The sequence below is a fragment of the Scyliorhinus torazame genome, chromosome 18, assembly GCF_047496885.1.
Source record: "Scyliorhinus torazame isolate Kashiwa2021f chromosome 18, sScyTor2.1, whole genome shotgun sequence".
Taxonomy (NCBI): Eukaryota; Metazoa; Chordata; class Chondrichthyes; order Carcharhiniformes; family Scyliorhinidae; genus Scyliorhinus; species Scyliorhinus torazame.
The window spans coordinates 110,184,214-110,203,057 of NC_092724.1; the positions used below are offsets into that span (position 1 = coordinate 110,184,214).

At 47.9% G+C, this 18,844-nt stretch overlaps 1 protein-coding gene across 3 annotated transcripts in view; it reads right to left on the reverse strand.

Moving 5' to 3' along the window:
- The window catches only part of wdr45b (WD repeat domain 45B), an 84,881-nt gene that overhangs the window by 40,015 nt on the left and 26,022 nt on the right, over positions 1-18,844 (reverse strand). For all 3 annotated transcript variants that reach the window (XM_072483135.1, XM_072483136.1, XM_072483134.1), the window contains 2 exons: positions 16,073-16,160; positions 12,959-13,053 (listed from right to left, as the gene is read on the reverse strand). In XM_072483135.1, the coding sequence (XP_072339236.1) occupies positions 12,959-13,053; positions 16,073-16,160 (183 nt within the window). The remainder of the gene's footprint in view (positions 1-12,958; positions 13,054-16,072; positions 16,161-18,844) is intronic.

Below are 18,844 nucleotides of genomic sequence, written 5' to 3' on the forward strand. Positions count from 1 at the left end.
ACACCTCATCTTTTTGGATCTCAATGTGACTCAGGCTATCTACACACCCTTCTCCAGACTCAATATCTACTAATTTCTTCTCTTTGGTGAATACTGATGCAAAGTATTCATTTAGTACCTCGCCCATTTCCTCTGGCTCCACACATAGATTCCCTTGCCTATCCTTCAGCGGGCCAACCCTTTCCCTGGCTACCCTCTTGCTTTTTATGTACGTGTAAAAAGCCTTGGGATTTTCCTTAACCCTATTTGCCAATGACTTTTCGTGACCCCTTCTAGCCCTCCTGACTCCTTGCTTAAGTTCCTTCCTACGTTCCTTATACTCCACGCAGGCTTCGTCTGTTCCCAGCCTTTTAGCCCTGACAAATGCCTCCTTTTTCTTTTTGACGAGGCCTACAATATCTCTCGTTATCCAAGGTTCCCGAAAATTGCTGTATTTATCCTTCTTCCTCACAGGAACATGCCAGTCCTGAATTCCTTTCAACTGACACTTGAAAGCCTCCCACATGTCAGATGTTGATTTGCCCTCAAACATCCGCCCCCAATCTAGGTTCTTTAGTTCCCGCCTAATATTGTTATAATTAGCCTTCCCCCAATTTAGCACATTCATCCTAGGACCACTCTTATCCTTGTCCACCAGTACTTTAAAACTTACTGAATTGTGGTCACTGTTACCGAAATGCTCCCCTACTGAAACATCTACCACCTGGCTGGGCTCATTCCCCAATACCAGGTCCAGTACCGCCCCTTCCCTAGTTGGACGGTCTACATATTGTTCTAAGAAGCCCTCCTGGATGCTCCTTACAAACTCCGCCCCGTCTAAGCCCCTGGCACTAAGTGAGTCCCAGTCAATATTGGGGAAATTGAAGTCTCCCATCACAACAACCCTGTTGTTTTTACTCTTTTCCAAAATCTGTCTACCTATCTGCTCCTCTATCTCCCGCTGGCTGTTGAGAGGCCTGTAGTAAACCCTCAACATTGCGACTGCACCCTTCTTATTCCTGATCTCTACCCATATAGCCTCACTGCCCTCTGAGGTGTCCTCCCGCAGTACAGCTGTGATATTCTCCCGAACAAGTAGCGCAACTCCGCCTCCCCTTTTACATCCCCCTCTATCCCGCCTGAAACATCTAAATCCTGGAACGTTTAGCTGCCAATCCTGCCCTTCCCTCAACCAGGTCTCTGTAATGGCAACAACATCATAGTTCCAAGTACTAATCCAAGCTCTAAATTCATCTGCCTTACCCGTAATACTTCTTGCATTAAAACATATGCACTTCAGGCCACCAGACCCGCTGTGTTCAGCAACTTCTCCCTGTCTGCTCTGCCTCAGAGCCCCACTGTCACTATTCCCTAGTTCTCCCTCATGCTCTCACCTTCTGACCTATTGCTCCCGTGCCCACCCCCCTGCCATACTAGTTTAAACCCTCCCGTGTGACACTAGCAAACCTCGTGGCCAGGATATTTATGCCTCTCCGGTTTAGATGTAACCCGTCCTTCCTATATAGGTCACCCCTGCCCCGGAAGAGCTCCCAGTGGTCCAGATAATGGAAACCCTCCCTCCTACACCAGCTGTTTAACCATGTGTTTAGCTGCTCTATCTTCCTATTTCTAGCCTCACTGACACGTCTGCCTTTCAGGACACAGACTTCAGGGCGCAACTTGACGCCATCAACAACCAGCACCACAATGTCTTCGAAGGCATTGGCACGCTCCCATACACCTACAAGATCTTATTGAAACAGAATGCCACGCATGTGGTGCACGCACCTCGCAGGGTCCCAGCACCCCTTAAGGACCGCCTCAAGTAGCAGCTGCAAGACATCCAGGACCAAGTAGCAATTTCCAGAGTCACGGAACCAACCAACTGGGTCATTTCCATGGTACGTGTAAAAAAGCCTTCCGGCGAATTGAGAATTTGCGTTGATCCCAAGGATCGAAATCGCAATATCATGAGGGAGCATTATCCAATTCCCAAGCGCGAAGAGATCACATGCGAGATGGCTCGCGCCAAGCTCTTCACCAAACTAGATGCCTCAAAACGATTCTGGCCAATCCAGCAGGAAACTATGTACATTCAATACCCCCTTTGGCAGATATTGTGACAACAGGATGCCGTTTGGTATCATATCTGCTTCATAAGTGTTCCCTAGGATTATGGAACAAATGATGGAAGGCATTGAAGGTATTTGCATCTATGTCGACGACATAATCATTTGGTCCATTTGCAGGAGCATGTCAGTTGCCTCCAGCGCGTATTCAAACGTATACGTGAGCAGGGCTACCGCCTCAACAGGGCCAAATGCTCTTTTGGTCAGACAGAACTCAAAGTTCCTCGGGGACCACATCTCCCAGTTGGGTGTGCGGCCGGTTGCGGACAAGGTGGCTGCTATCACAGCCATGAAAACGCCAGAGGACAAGAAGGCGGTCCTCCGATTTCTGGGCATGGTCAACTTTTAGGGAAGTTCATCCCTAACCTCACCTCTCATACCACGGCTCTCAGGAACCTGGTCAGGAAGACAACAGACTTCCAATGGCTCCCTGCCCACGAGCGCAAATGGAGAGAACTCAAAACCAAACTCACCACGGCCCCGGTCTTAGCTTTCTCTGATCCAGCAAGAGACAAAAATTTCGACCAATGCCAGCCAATCCGGCATTAGGGCAGTGCTCCTGCAACGGGATGCAGCCTCATCATGGGCCCCCGTTGCATATGCGTCACGCGCCATGACTCCACGGCACAGCGCTTCGCGCAGATAGAAAAGGAGTGCCTGGGCCTTCTGACCGGTGTGGTTAAGTTTCACGATTATGTGTACGGACTTCCTCAATTCACCGTCGAGACCGACCATCGCCCGCTGGTCAATATAATACAGAAAGACTTGAACGACATGACGCCTCGCCTCCAGCGTATTTTTCTCAAGCTCCGGCGATATGACTTCCAGCTGGTATACACCCCAGGCAAAGACCTCATCACTGCCGACGCTCTCTCCAGGGCAATCAACACTTCCATGTGACCCAGCGGGATTTGTCTGCCAGGCTAACGCCCATGTGGCCTTCGTAGCCTCCAATCAACCTGCCACGGCTGAACGCCTCGTCCAAATTCGCCACGAGACGTCGGCTGACCCTTTGCTACAGCGTATCATGCGCCACCTAACAGACGGGTGGCTCAAGGGCCAATGCCCTCAGTTCTATTATGTCAGATGATCTGGCGGTAGTAGACGGGGTTCTTCTGAAACTGGACCGCATTGTCATCCCGCATAGCATGCGCCAGCTCTTCCTGGAACAGCTACACGAGGGCCATCTTCGCGTGGAAAAGTGCCGCCGACGGGCCCGAGAGGCAGTGTACTAGCCCGGCATTAATGAAGACATAGCCAACAGTGCTCAACTGCCCCACTTGTCAGCGCTTCCAGCCGGCCCAACCAAGTGAGACCCTGCAGCCCCATGAGCTGGTTACGTCACCTTGGACCTATGTGGGCATCGACCTGTTCCACGCGCTGGGTAGTGACTATGTCCTGATCGTGGACTACTTTTCAAATTACCCGGTGATACGGTTGCACGATATCTCATCGTCTGCAGTCATCCGTGCCTGAAAGGACACCTTTGCTCGACACAGCATCCTACTCACTGTTATGTCGGACAATGGCCCCTGCTTCACAAGCCAGGAATGGTCCAACTTTGCCAGGTGGTACAAATTTGCCATGTGACATCCAGTCCCCTGTACCCCCAATCCCACGGCAAAGCGGAGAAGGGAGTCCATATAGTCAAACTTCTCCTCTGCAAGGCTGCCGATGCTGGGTCCGATTTCTACCTCGCCTTGCTGGCCTATCGCTCCGCCCCACTGTCCACTGGCCTGTCGCCAGCCCAATTGCTCATGGGTTGTAACCGGAAGACGACAGTGCCGTCCATTCATGTTCCAGACCTCGACCACGTTCCGGTCCTTGACGAATGCAGCTGTCTCGTGCACAGCGCAAGGATGGACACACAGTTGGGACCAACACAACACCGCAGCCAATCACCAGTTAGAGCACACGCACTATAAAGACTAGGGGCATCAGGGTTCCCGCTCATTTGAGCTGCAGCTTCGTAGTAGAACAGAGCTCACAGCCTGCAGCACAGACATTCACCATGTGCCGAGTGCATCGACTGGTTAGGACAAGGCAAAGGTCTTTAGTTAAAGCTAATATCGTGTTAACCCACAGTGAGTGTATGTTAAACAGTTAATGACTCAATAAAATAGTGTTGCACTATTTCAAGTGTTGGTGACCTGTATGTGTTCCACGGACCCAGAGCGCCCAACACAACAGTTATCATATATCGGGGACCAGACCAATGCTCCCGTTGCTCCCACATGCCACCTCCACTGTCTCCAGATCTGAAAGGCCGCCACCACGAGAGGACTGGTCGAGAAGAACGCCGGTGGGAATGGCAGTGGCGCCGTCACCAACGCCCCCAGACTTGTACCCCTAACATGAGGCTGCCTCAACACGCTCCCAAACCAGCCGACCCCCCTCACCCCCCACCCACTTCCTTATCATGGCTATGTTAGCCACCCAATAACAATTGCTGAAATTCAGCAGTGCAAGCCCCCTTCCCCCCAGTTCCGCTCGAGCATCACCCTCTTCACTCGAGGGGACTTGTCCGCCCAAACAAAGCTCAAAATGATCTTGCTTACCCTCTTAAAAAAAGAACGTGGAATGAAAATGGGCAGACACTGGAACACTTAAGAACCTTGGGAGGACCGTCATTTTAACTGTCTGTACTCTCCCAGCTAACGACAGCGGGAGCGCATCCCACATCCGGAACTCCCCTCGCATTTGATCTACCAGCCGGGACAGGTTCAGCTTGTGCAGTCGACCCCAATCCCACGCCACTTGTATTCCCAGGTACCTGAAACTGTCCCCAACTAACCGGAACGGCAGCTCCATCAGCTGGTCCCCTTGGCCCCTCTCCTGAACTACAAACATTTCCCATTTTGTCATATTCAATTTGTACCCTGAAAACCGTCCAAAAACCTGCCGAATACCCCCAGGGTCGCCATGATTCTGTCCATCCCCACCATCGGGTCCGAAACGTACAAGAGCAGGTCATCTGCATACAATGAAACTATGCTCCATCCCCTCCCAAACCAGCCCCTTCCAACCATCTTAAGCCCTCAGAGCAATTGCCAGCGGCTCTATAGCTAGCGCAAACAGCAGTGGGGAGAGGGGGCACCCCTGTCTCGTCCCGCGGTGCAGTCTAAAATAGTCAGAAGTCGTCCTGTTTGCCCTCACACTCGCCTCCGGGGCCGGATATAGCAGCCTGACCCAGTCGATGAAACCCACCACAAATCCAAACCGTCCCAGCACCTCCCATAAGTACTCCCACTCTATCCGGTCAAATGCCTTCTCCGCATCCATTGCCACCTCTACCTCAACCTCCTTTCCCTCTGGGGGCATCATGATCACATTGAGCAATCTTCTTATATTCACCACCAGTTGCCTACCTTTAACGAACCCTGTTTGATTCTCCCTAATAACACTCGGCACACAATCCTCAATCCTCGTGGCCAAAAGCTTTGCCAGCAGTTTAGCATCCAAGTTAAGAGAGATCGGCCTATAAGACCCACACGACTCCGGGTTCTTGTCCCGTTTTAGAATCAAGGAGATGGTAGCCTGCGACATCATCTGGGGCAGCACCCCTCTGTCCCTTGCCTCATTGAAAACCTTGACCAGCAGCGGCCCCAATATCCCGGAGAACTTTTTATAAAATTCTACCGGGTACCCATTCGGCCCCGGGGCTTCACCTGTCTGCATGGCCTTTAAGCCCTCAAATATCTCCTCAGCTCGGATCAGGGCGCCCAGCCCTTCTACTAGCTCCCTACCCACTTTTGGGAATATCAGGCTGTCTAAGAAGCGTCTCATCCCCTCCGGCCCCGCGGGGGGCTCCGAGCTATCGAGTCTGCTATAAACGTCCTTGAAAGCCCTGTTCGCACCCGCCGCATCCCCTACCAAGTTACCACCTCCATCCACCACTTTACCTATTGCCCTAGCCGCCTCCCTCTTTCTGAGCTGCTGAGCCAGCATACTGCTGGCTTTCTCCCCATGTTCATATACCGCACCCCTTATCTTTCTGAGCTGCTCCACTGTCTTACCCGTGGACACCACCCCAAACTCAGCCTGCAGCCTCCTCTGTTCCCTCAAGAGCTCCGCACTCGGGGGTCACCGCATACCTCCTGCCAATCTGCAGGATCTCAGCTAACAGTCGGTCCGTTTCTGCCCTGTCCGTCTTGTCTCTGTGAACCCGGATTGAAATCAGCTCCCCTTGCACCACTGCCTTGAGCACCTCCCACACCACCACTGCTGAGACTTCCCCCGTATCGTTGACCTGCAGGTAGTTTTGAATACACTTCCTCACTCTCTCGCACACCCCTTCGTCTGCCAGCAGTCCCACATTCAGCGTCCACTGCGGGCGCTGGAAGCTCTCTTCACTCACCTGTCGCTCAACCCAATGCGGGGCATGGTCGGAAATGGTGTTTGCCGAATACTGCGCATCCACCACCCCTGTCAATAGATACCTACTCAGTATTAAAAAATCGATCTGGGAGTAGACCCTATGGACGTGCGAGAAAAAGGAGAACTCCTTCCCTGCCAGGTTCATGGCATTGTGGCTGGCTCTGCTGCACAGAACGGCGGGAAAAAGACTGGCAGGGCTATAGTCATCGGGGATTCAATTGTAAGGGGAGTAGACTGGCGTTTCTGTGGTCAAAAACGAGACTCCTGAATGGTATGTTGCCTCCCGGGTGCACGGGTCAGGGAGGTCTCAGATCGGCTGCAGGACATACTGAAGGGGGAGGGTGAACAGCCAGTTGTCGTGGTGCATATAGGCACCAACGATATAGGTAAAAAACAGGATGAGGTCCTACAATCAGAATTTAGGGAGTTTGGAGATAAGTTAAAAAGTAGGACCTCAAAAGGTAGTAATCTCAGGATTGCTACCAGTGCCACGAGACAGTCAGGTTAGAAATTCAAGAATAGTTAGAATGAATACATGGCTTGTGAGATGGTGCAGGAGGGAGAGGGTTCAGATTTTTGGGACATTGGAACCGGTTCTGGGGGCGGTGGGACCATTACAAATCGGATGGTCTACACCTGGGCAGGACTGGAACCAATGTCCTAGGGGGTGCTTTTGCTAACACTGTTGGGGAGGTTTTAAACTAATGTGGCAGGGGGATGAAAACCAAATTAGGAAGGTAGAGGTCAGTAAAGAGGCAGCAACTAAAGCCAGTAAGGTACGAGATAATAAACTCATTGTGACTAAGGGGAAGAGTAGACAGGGAAGAGATGATGAACGCAAAGGGTCAGATGGTCTGAGGTACATTTGTTTTAATGCGAGAAGTGTAGCAGGTAAGGCAGATGAACTTAGGGCTTGGATTAGTACCTGGGAATATGATGTTATTGGTATTACTGAGACTTGGTTGAGGGAAGGGCAAGATTGGCAACTAAATATCCCAGGGTATAGATGCTTCAGGAGGGATAGAGAGGAAGGTAAACGGGGTGGAGGAGTTGCATTACTGGTCAGAGATGATATCATAGCTGTGATTAAGGAGGGCACTATGGAGGATTCGAGCACTGAGGCAATATGGGTAGAGCTAAGAAATAGGAAGGGTGCAGTAACATTGTTGAAACTTTACTAGAGGCCTCCCAAAAGCGAGCGTGAAGTAGAGGTACAAATATGTAGACAGATTATAGAAAAATATGGGAGTAATAGGGTGGTCGTGATGGGAGATATTAACTTCCCCAACATTGAATGGGACTCATGTAGTGTTGGAGGCGCAGATGGAGCAGAATGTGTCAAGAGCATCCAGGAGAGTTTTTTTGAGAGCAGTATGTAAATAGTCTAACTGGGGAAGGGGCCATACTGGACCTGGTATTGGGGAATGATCCCGGCCAGGTGGTTGAAGTTTCAGTCGGTGATTACTTTGGGAATAGCGATCACAATTCCGTAAGTTTTAGAATACTCATGGACAAAGACGAGAGGGGTCCTAAAGGAAGAGTGCTAAATTGGGGAAAGGCCAAGTATAACAAAATTCGACAGGAGCTAGGGAATGTGGATTGAGAGCAGCTGTTTAAGGGTAAATCCACATTTGAAATGTGGGAGTCTTTTAAGGAAAATTTGATTAGAGTGCAGGACAGACACGTCCCTGTGAAAATGAGGGATCGAAATGGCAAGATTAGGGAATAATGGATGACGGGTGGAATTGAGAGACTAGCTGAGATGAAAAAGGAAGCATACATAAGATCTAGGCGACTTAAAACTGATGAAGCTTTGGAGGAATATCGGGAAAGTAGGACAAATCTCAAACGTGCAATAAAGAGGGCTAAAAGGGGTCATGAAATATCTTTGGCTAACAGGGTTAAGGAAAATCCCAAAGCCTTTTATTCGTATATAAAGAGCAAGAGGGTAACTAGAGAAAGGATTGGCCCACTCAAAGACAAAAGAGGGAATTTATGCATGGAGTCATAGGAAATGGGTGAGATTCTTAATGAGTACTTTGCATTGGTATTCACCAAGGAGAGGGACATGACGGATGTTGAGTCTGGGGATGGATGTTTAAATACTCTAGGTATGTCGGCACAAGGGGGACGTTTTGGGTATTCAAAAAGGCATTAAGGTGGACAAGTCCCCAGATCCAGATGGGATCTATCCCAGGTTACTGAGGGAAGCGAGAGACGAAATAGCTGAGGCCTTAACAGATATCTTTGCAGCATCCTTGAGCACGGGTGAGGTCCTGGAGGACGGGAGAATTGCTAATATTGTCCCTTTGTTTAAGAAGGGTAGCAGGGATAATCCAGGGAATTATAGACCTGGGAGCTTGACGTCAGTGGTAGGCAAACTGTTGGAGAAGATACTGAGGGATAGGATCTATTCACATTTGGAAGAAAATAGACTTAGTGATAGGCAGCATGGTTTTGTGCAGGGAAGATCACGTCTTACAAACCTAATAGAATTCTTTGAGGAAGTGACAAAGTTAATTAATGAGGGAAATGGCTGTAGATGTCATGTACATGGATTTCAGTAAGGCGTTTGATAAAGTTTCCCATGGCAGGTTGATGGAAAAAGTGAAGTCGTATGGAGTTCAGGGAGTTCTAGCTAGATGGATAAAGAACTGGCTGGGCAACAGGGGACAGAGAGTAGTGGTGGAAAGGAGTGTCTCAAAATGAAGAAGGGCGACTAGTGGTGTTCCACAGGGATCCATGCTCGGACCACTGTTGTTTGTGATATACATAAATGATGTGGACGGTCTGATTAGCAAGTTTGCAGATGATACGAAGATTGGGGGAGTTGCAGATAGCGAGGGGGACTGTCAGAGAATACAGCAAAATACAGATAGATTGGAGAGTTGGGCAGAGAAATGGCAGATGGAGTTCAATCCAGGCAAATGCGAGGTGATGCATTTTGCAAGAAACCAATTCAAGAGCGGACTATACGGTCAATGAAAGAGTCCTGGGGAAAATTGATGTACAGAGAGATCTGGGAGTTCAGGTCCATTGTACCCTGAAGGTGGCAACGCAGGTCAATAGAGTGGTCAAGAAGGCATACAGCACAACCGTTCCTAGACTTTCTCACGGAACGCTAGGTGGAGTTCAAAACAGCAGCAACCCGGGGGGGGGGGGGGGGGGGGGTGGTATGTTTTTGTTAAAAGGGGGCGTTTTCCCCACTTTTGTATTTATTGGTTAAATGGGGTTAATGTATCCTTGTTTGGTTTCCTATGTACAATTTTGTTTTTCTTTCTTTCTGGAGTGTTTGGTTGAAAATTTTGAATAAACATTTTTTTTTTTTTAAAAAGGCATACAGCATGCTTGCCTTCAATGGACGGGGTATTGAGTACAAGAGTCGGCAGGTCATTTGACAGTTGTATCGGACTTGTTAGGCCACATGTGGAATACTGCTTGCAGTTCTGGTCGCCACATTCCCAGAAGGATGTGGATGCTTTAAAGAGGGTGCAGAGGAGGTTCACCAGGATGTTGCCTGGTATGGAGGGTGCTAGCTATGAAGAAAGGTTGAGTAGATTAGGATTGTTTTTGTTGGAAAGACTGAGGTTGAGGGGGGACCTGATTGAGGTCTACAAAATTATGAGAGGTATGGACAGGGTGGATAGCAAAAAGCTTTTTACAAGAGTGGGGGTGTCAGTTACAAGGGGTCACGATTTCAAGGTGAGAGGGGGAAAGTTTAAGGGAGATGTGCGTGGAAGGTTTTTCACGCAGAGGGTGGTGGGTGCCTGGAACGCTTTGCCAGCAGAGGTGGTAGAGGCGGGCACGATAGCATCATTTAAGATGCATCTAGACAGATATATGAACGGGCGGGGAACAGAGGGAAGTAGATCCTTGAAAAATAGGCAACAGGTTTAGATAAAGGATCTGGATCGGCGCAGGCTGGGAGGGCCGAAGGGCCTGTTCCTGTGCTGTAATTTTCTTAGTTCGTTCCCTGTCGGCCTGCCAAACCTCCACGGGTCGACCCCCCCCCATCTGCTCCATGAACTTCCTCAGCTCTTTTCCCATTGCTGACACTCTGCCCGTTTTTGAGCACGACCGGTCCAGGCCTGGATCAATAACTGTAGTGAAGTCCCCTCCCATAACCAGCTTGTGGGAATCCAGGTCGGGTATCTTCCCCAGCACCCTCTTTATGAAATCCACATCATCCCAGTTTGGCACATATATGAAATGAAATGAAAATTGCTGAAATGAAAATTGCTGGTCACAAGTAGGCTTCAAATGAAGTTACTGTGAAAAGCCCCTAGTCGCCACATTCCGGCGCCTGTTTGGGGAGGCTGGTACGGGAATATGTTGACCAGGACCACCTTCCTCCCTTCCAGCCTACTGCTCACCATAACATAGCGACCTCCCCCGTCTGAAACAATACTCCCCACCTCAAACTGCACCCGCTTCTTCACCAGAATCGCGATCCCCCTGGTCTTAGTATCTAGCCCGGAGTGGAATACCTGACTAACCCAGCTCTTCCTCAACCTAATCTAGTCCGCTACCGTCAGTTGCGTCTCCGGCAACATTATCACGTCCGCCTTTAGAGCCCCAAGATGCACGAACAAGTTTGCCCTCTTCACCGGCCCATTTAGCACTCTAACATTCCACGAGACTAGCCTAGTTGGGGGGCACCGCACGTCCCCCCCTTGCCGGTCAGCCATACCCTTTCCTGGGCCTGCCCCCAGCCTCTGCCCTGCGCCTGTGGCCCCGCCACCTGGCAGCGCCCATCCCTGACCTCCTCTCCGCTTCTAAAATCAAATCCCTCCCTAGTCAGCCGAAACCCCCTCCCTCCCCCCGCTTGCAACAACACTCTGTAACCTAACCCTGCCCCTAATCTGATTGTATAGCCCCCCCCCTCCCACCCCACTGTGCTCCCGCAGACTAGCTCACCCAGCTAGCCTGGTGGCCCACGGCTCCGGCATGTCTCCCACCTATTGTTGCCTACCTGCCCTTCCCCCACCCATCGAAACCATCGCCCTCATCAATCCAGCCCCGACAACCGGCCACTTTAAGAAACAGACGCCAACCAGAGTCAGTGTAAAGAAAAACAAAGCCAAACTCTCGCCATAATAGATCAAAGTAATACTACTCAAAATAATACAAAGTCAAAAATCTCCACCACCATCCCCCTCACAACACAGAAAACCCACCGAAATAGAATAATTTTAAAAAACTACTTTCCCCTTCTTAAACAAAACAGTTATCGAAGAGAAAAAGCCAAGAACGAAAACGAATGAACAAATAAATTGGTGCAAACAGCGTTTAAAACGACCAGGAAAAACAGTTTCTCAAACTTAGAGCAGAATGTTCTCAAGTTGGCACCAGTCCATTCTGCCTGGCAAACTCCATAGCGTCCTCGGGCAACTCAAAGTAATGATGTTGGTCCTCATGCGTAACCCAAAATCGCGCCGGATACAACAGTCCGAACTTAACCTGCTTCTTGAACAGGATCGACTTGACTTGATTAAAGCCTGCCCTCCTCTTGGCCACCACCACGCTTAAATCTTGGTTCACCGGCAAAATGCTTTTGTCCCACTTACAGCTCCGCATGGGCTTGGCATATTGGAGAACGCGCTCCTTATCCAGGTGCCTGTGGAACCTGACCACCATCGCCCGAGGGGGGTCTCCCTGTCGCGGCTTCCTCGCCAGCGCTCTGTACGCCCGATCCACCTCCAACGGTCGGGGGAAAGCCCCATCTCCCAGCAGCTTCTGGAACATGTTCGCCACAAACACCCCGGCATCCGCCCTCTCCGGGAGGCCAACAATCCTTATCTTCTGCCTACTGTTCTCCAAATCCTTTACCTGTTCCAGCAGCCTTTTTTGCCGGTCCCTCAGCATCCCCACCTCCATCTCCATCTCCATCTCCACCACCGTCTGGTGTTCCTCCTGTTCAGCGAGCACCTCTCCAGTTTCTGGATCGTCTGGTCCTGGGCATCTAGCCTCCGCTCCATCCTCTCCACCGTTTCCTTAATCGGGTCCAAACATTCCCCTTTTCTGTCTGGCGAAGCCTTCCCGGATGACCTGCATCAGCTCCCCCATTGATGGTTGGGTCGAAGCCCCAGGGGTCTGGACACTGGCCACCTTGTCCGCTGCTGCAGCCAACACCCAGCTCGAGCCTGTGTTTTTGTTTCTTCCCTTTCGATTCCTTCGGGCTCTCTGTTCCATAAACCAATACATACATCAGACACTAGTTCACTGCTTCTTCAAGTCCAGCGCTTAAAAACGCAAAAAAAGTCAGGGGGGAAAAGGTCCGAATGTCTAGCCAGAGCGGGAGCCACCAAATGTGCGACCTACTCCCTCATAGTCGCCACCGGAAGTCTAGAGTTGAATTTTTAACTGCAATGGTTACCCATAGAAATAAACTCAAATTTAGAACACAATGATGATAGATGTCAACATTACAAGAAAAGCGCTGGCCCCGAACTCTCCGATAAACACTAACTTACCTTTGGGGTTGTAGCATGTCTCAAATACATGCAACTGGTGAGGATTGTGAGTGAATGTAAAGACTTTAATCATAGAATCCAGAACTACTACAATTCTGTAACAAAAAAAAAAAAAAGAGAGTAAATAGCAGGGCAGAAAAAAAACATTCTGTTGTATTTCAAGTCCAGGTAAGTAATGTCAATCAGATTACATTCATTGATTAATTAAGTAACCTCTTCCACAGGTATCCAAGAAACATCCTTCTTTTGTGTTGAGGATCTCCTATGGTCCCTTCTCTTTCCCAGTGTCCAAAAAGGATATCTCTTCAGACCACTTCAAGGGTCTTCACGGTGTTGCTAGGTTGATGTGCCTGTAGCCTGACATGGATTTGTCCCCTTTTTGAAAATTGTAACTATGAATTACCCTCCAACTAAAAAAGGGATCCCATACTGTATTGAGCTATTGAAATTATGGGCAAAGGACTTGCAGCACCTTCCCATCTTGGCCCCCTTGGATGCATATCATTTGAACCCAAACTCTTACCTATTTTGACATTTCCTATTGTGTTCAATTTCTATCTATTTTAATAGTGCGCAGCCTTCTCTACCATTCAATCATGATCATAGCTGATCTTCTCACTTCACTTATCTGACTTAACTCCATATTACTTGATACCCTTAGCTCAAAAATAATGTTATTCGACATATGTACAGCACAGTTGAAACATTAGCATGATCCACAGGAGCGTGACTGATGCAGAATATTAATTTAACTGCTGTCATAGCATGAGAATCAGACCTATACTTCCAGTGGCTCTATATGATCTTTAACGATCTGTAAACTCCTGATATAGCTGAAAAAATGTATTACTATAGAGGTTATAGCTGTGACAAGAGTCAAGAGACATTGATAAACTTCCAAGAATGAGTGCGCAATTAGCAAATGAATTTCAATGGAAGCAACAACATTTTTGATGGGAAAATACATTTTCCAAACTGCAAGTGGCCCTTAGAGCCTACAGGAGCAAGGGGTCCTTGGGGTACAGATACACACATTACTAAAAGCCGTTACCAATGTTAGTAAGGCTATTGAAACAAATCAATGGCGTTATTTTTCATTCAGATGGGGTTGAAAAGCAGAGAAATAATGTGAAACTTGTAGAAAACCTTGATTAGGTCACAAAAAGTACTCCATATGTTATGTCCACCATTTTAGAATGAGGATATGAATGTAGAGAAGATGCAAAAAAAAAAACCTTACAAGGACGATGCCAGACTGGAGATGTTACACCCATCAGTAAAGATTGAACAGGCTGGTGTTCCTTGTGACCAGGTCTAAGACTATGAAAGAGTTTGATAGGGTAGATGTAAAGATGTTTCCACTTGTAGGGATGCCAAAAGTGAAGAACTACAATGGATTTAAGGAAGTCAGGAAGAACTTGCCCCCAAGTGTGGCAAGAATGTGCAACTTGCTAATACAAAGGGTAGCGGAGACAAATAGCATAAATGCTAATACGGGAAGCTAGATAAACACGAGAGAGAAAGGAATTGGATATTCCAATGGGGTGTGATGAACCCAGAGGGTGGTTGGAATTTGGAACTCACTGCCTGAAAGGGTGGTAGAGGCAGGAACCCTCAATTTTGAGCACATGAAATAGCATACCTTACAAGGCAATGCACCAAGTGCTGGAAAATGGGATTAGAATAGTTATAGAATCAGGCACCGTGGTGGAGCAGTGGTTAGTACTGCTGCCTCATGGCGCTGAGGACCCATGTTTGATCCAGGCTCCGGGAAGTCACTGCCCGTGTGGAGTTTGCGCATTCTCTCAGTATCTGCTTGGGTCCAACCCCCACAACTCAAAAGATGTGCAGGCTAGGTGAATTGGCCACCCTAAATTACCCCTTCATTGGAAAAAAATAATTGATTACTCTAAATTTTAAAAAGTAGTTATAGAATCATGGAAGTGGCCATTGGGCCCATCAATCTGCACCAGCCCTTGGAAAGAGCACCCTAACGCTCCACCCTATCCCCATAACCCAAGTAACCCCACCTAACCTTTTGGACACTAAGGGGCAATTTAGCATGGACAATCCACCTAACCTGCAGATCTCTGGACTGTGGGTGGAAATTAGAGCACCTGGAGCATCCGGTTTCCCCCCAGAGTCCAAAGATGTGCAGGTTAGGTGGATTGGCAATGATCAATTGCTCTTTAGTGTTCAAATATGTGTAAGTTAGGTTAAGGGGTTGTTGGAATAGGGTGGGGAAGTGGTCTTGAGTGGAGTGCTCTTTCAGAGGGTCGGTGCAGACTTGATGGGCTGAATGGCTTCCTTCTGCACTGTAGGGATTCTATAATTTCCGTGCTGTAAAAGTCTATGACTCTTAATAGGAATAGGAGCAGACTTGTGTTGAGTCTAAACAAAAACACTGACCAATTAGGCCAAATTGGGCCAATACAGTACTGTGCTGTAAATTCTATGTAAATCTATATAATGTTCATACATAAATAAAGGTCTTCAATGAAGTTATTTCATTCGTAACAACCTATGAAATAACAAGTGAATTTGGATGGAAAAAAGGCAAAGATTCTGTTTAGCACAGGGCTAAAGAGCTGGCTTTTAAAGCAGACCAAGGCAGGCCAGCAGCACTGTTCAATTCCCGTACCAGCCTCCCCGAACGGGCGCCGGAATGTGGCGACTAGGGACTTTTCACAGTAGCTTCATTTGAAGCCTACTTGTGACAATAAGCGATTTTCATTTCATTTCATTTCATTGGTCCTTCAAGTAGTGATAATCAGGAGCACTGTGGCAAACCCTATGTAGTAATATACCCAAATTTCCAAAAGACTTCTAGAACTTGCTGAAAATGCAAGTCTAGTTAAAATTGAGGGTATATTTTGGGAATGCACAAGCCGTAATGGGAAAGCTCGGGGTCTAAGAGCATGAACTAAGATGAACTAGAATGGCCTTCCTTATCGCAATTGACACCGAGTAAGTAAGAAATGCAAAATGCTGACAGGAAGTGGAGCATTGTCTTTAATATTGAACCAAACAATGAATTAGGTTTGCAGTACATTTGGGAAAATAAAAAAAGTAGCAGTGAAATTCCAAGGAGATGATTACATTTCTAAAGGTTACCTGTCTCTCCGTAGTTTAACTGCTTTGACTTCAGTAGAAAATTCGATTTCAATAACAGTCTTCTTCTTTAAATCATCCCATATCATTACTGAAAAATACCACAGCATTTCATCATTTCCTCTCAACATGAAGTCAAGTCTACTCCACAAAATATGGTTATCCTTCCTTTCCTCAAGACCATAGAAGAAATGCAACTGCTGACCACCTATAAACTCTAGATTGACCTTGTTTCTTTACTGGTCCCATTTCCCTTGCACTATTATTCTTTTGTTATTTACTCACAGCACCGACCACTTTATCACAGGCCTTCCCTCTAGTTTGTTCCTTCCCTGTGCCCGTCTCTGTACTTGGAAGCATTAGATGCAACTTCCTGAATCGTTAATTTGGTTTCTCCCTCTAGCAGTTGCTGGATCTTCCGCGTAGTTCCAGCATTTCCAGCTCGTATTTTAATTTGATTTCCAATACCAGCAGCATTTTGCTTTAATTAATTAAACCTGGACTAGCTGTCAGAGATTATTTAACTAAGGGCAGACATCGTTAGATTCACTCCTACAGCAAATTATGGCAGAGTAGGACTGATGCCAACCAAATTAGATAGCCATTCGCCATTCACTGCTGGCACTGAGATTCCAGGAGGCTAGTTAGAGCTTGTTACCAGTGTGGCTTTTGGTGCGACAAATTAAAGATGGCTAGAAATTTCTAAAGTTAACAAACCACACAACAAGAATCTTTTAAAAAAAAACAGCAATTGTCTCCAATCATTCCTATTTACCATTTTATTACCTGGAGATAAAACTTTCATGACAGCTCCATGCAAGTCATAGAACACAGAAAAATACAACACAGAACAGGCCCTTCGGCCAAAGATGTTGTGCCGAACCTTTGTCCTGGATTAATCATGGATCATAGAATTTACAGTGCAGAAGGAGGCCATTCGGCCCATCGAGTCTGCACCGGCTCTTGGAAAGAGCACCCTACCCAAGGTCAACACCTCCACCCTATCCCCACAACCCAGTAACCCCACCCAACACCAAGGGAAACTTTGGACACTAAGGGCAATTTATCATGGCCAATCCACCTAACCTGCACATCTTTGGACTGTGGGGGGAAACCAGAGTACCGGGAGGAAACCCACGCAGACACGGGGAGGATGTGCAGACTCCGCACAGACAGTGACTCAAGCCGGAATCGAACCTGGGACCCTGGAGCTGTGAAGCAATTGTGCTATCCACCATGCTACCGTGCTGCCCTTAAGATTAATCTACACTATATCATTCTACCCTAATCCATGTACCTATCCAATAGCTGCTTGAAGGTCCCTAATGTTTCCGACTCAACTACTTCAACAGGCAGTGCATTCCATGCCCCCACTACTCTCTGGGTAAAGAACCTACCTCTGATATCCCTCCTATATCTTCCACCATTCACCTTAAATTTATGTCCCCTTGTAATGGTTTGTTCCACCCGGGGAAAAAGTCTCTGACTGTCTACTCTATCTATTCCCCTGATCATCTTATAAACCTCTATCAAGTCGCCCCTCATCCTTCTCCGTTCTAATGAGAAGAGGCCTAGCACCCTCAACCTTTCCTCGTAAGATCTACTCCATTCCAGGCAACACCCTGGTAAATCTCCTTTGCACCTTTTCCAAAGCTTCCACATCCTTCCTAAAATGAGGCGACCAGAACTGTACACAGTACTCCAAATGTGGCCTTACCAAGATTTTGTACAGCTGCAACACCACCTCATGGCTTTTAAATTCAATCCCTCTGTTAATGAACGCTAGACCACCTTCTTCACAGCTCTATCCACTCGAGTGGCAACTTTCAAAGATGTATGAACATAGACCCCAAGATCTCTCTGCTCCTCCACATTGCCAAGAACTCTACCGTTAACCCTATATTCCGCATTCATATTTGTCCTTCCAAAATGGACAACCTCTCACTTTTCAGGGTTAAACTCCATCTGCCACTTCTCAGTCCACCTCTGCATCCTATCTATGTCTCTTTGCAGCCGACAACAGCCCTCCTCACTATCCACAACTCCACCAATCTTCATATCGTCTGCAAATTTACTGACCCACCCTTCAACTCCCTCATCCAAGTAATTAATGAAAATCACAAACAGCAGAGGACCCAGAACTGATCCCTGCGGTACACCACTGGTAACTGGGATCCAGGCTGAATATTTGCCATCCACCATCACTCGGACTTCTATTGGTTAGCCAGTTCGTTATCCAACTGGCCAAATCTCCCACTATCCCATGCCTCCTTACTTTCTGCATAAGTCTACACGGGGAACCTTATCAAATGCCTTACTAAAATCCATGTACACTACATCCACTGCTTTACCTTCATCCACATGCTTGGTCACCTCCTCAAAGAATTCAAAGGACTTGTAAGGCAAGACCTACCCCTCACAAATACGTGCTGACTATACCTAATCAAGCAGTGTCTTTCCAGATGCTCAGAAATCCTATCCCTCAGTACCCTTTCCATCACTTTGCCTACCACCAAAGTAAGACTAACTGGCCTGTAATTCCCAGGGTTATCCCTATTCCCTTTTTTGAACAGAGGCACGACATTCGCCACCCTCCAATCCTCTGGTACCACCCCTGTTGACAGTGAGGACGAAAAGATCATTGCCAAGGTAGGTGCAGGTAGGGCAGTAGATGTTGTCTATATGGACTTCAGTAAGGCCTTTGACAAGGTCCCTCATGGTAGACTAGTACAAAAGGTGAAGTCACACGGGATCAGGGGTGAACTGGCAAGGTGG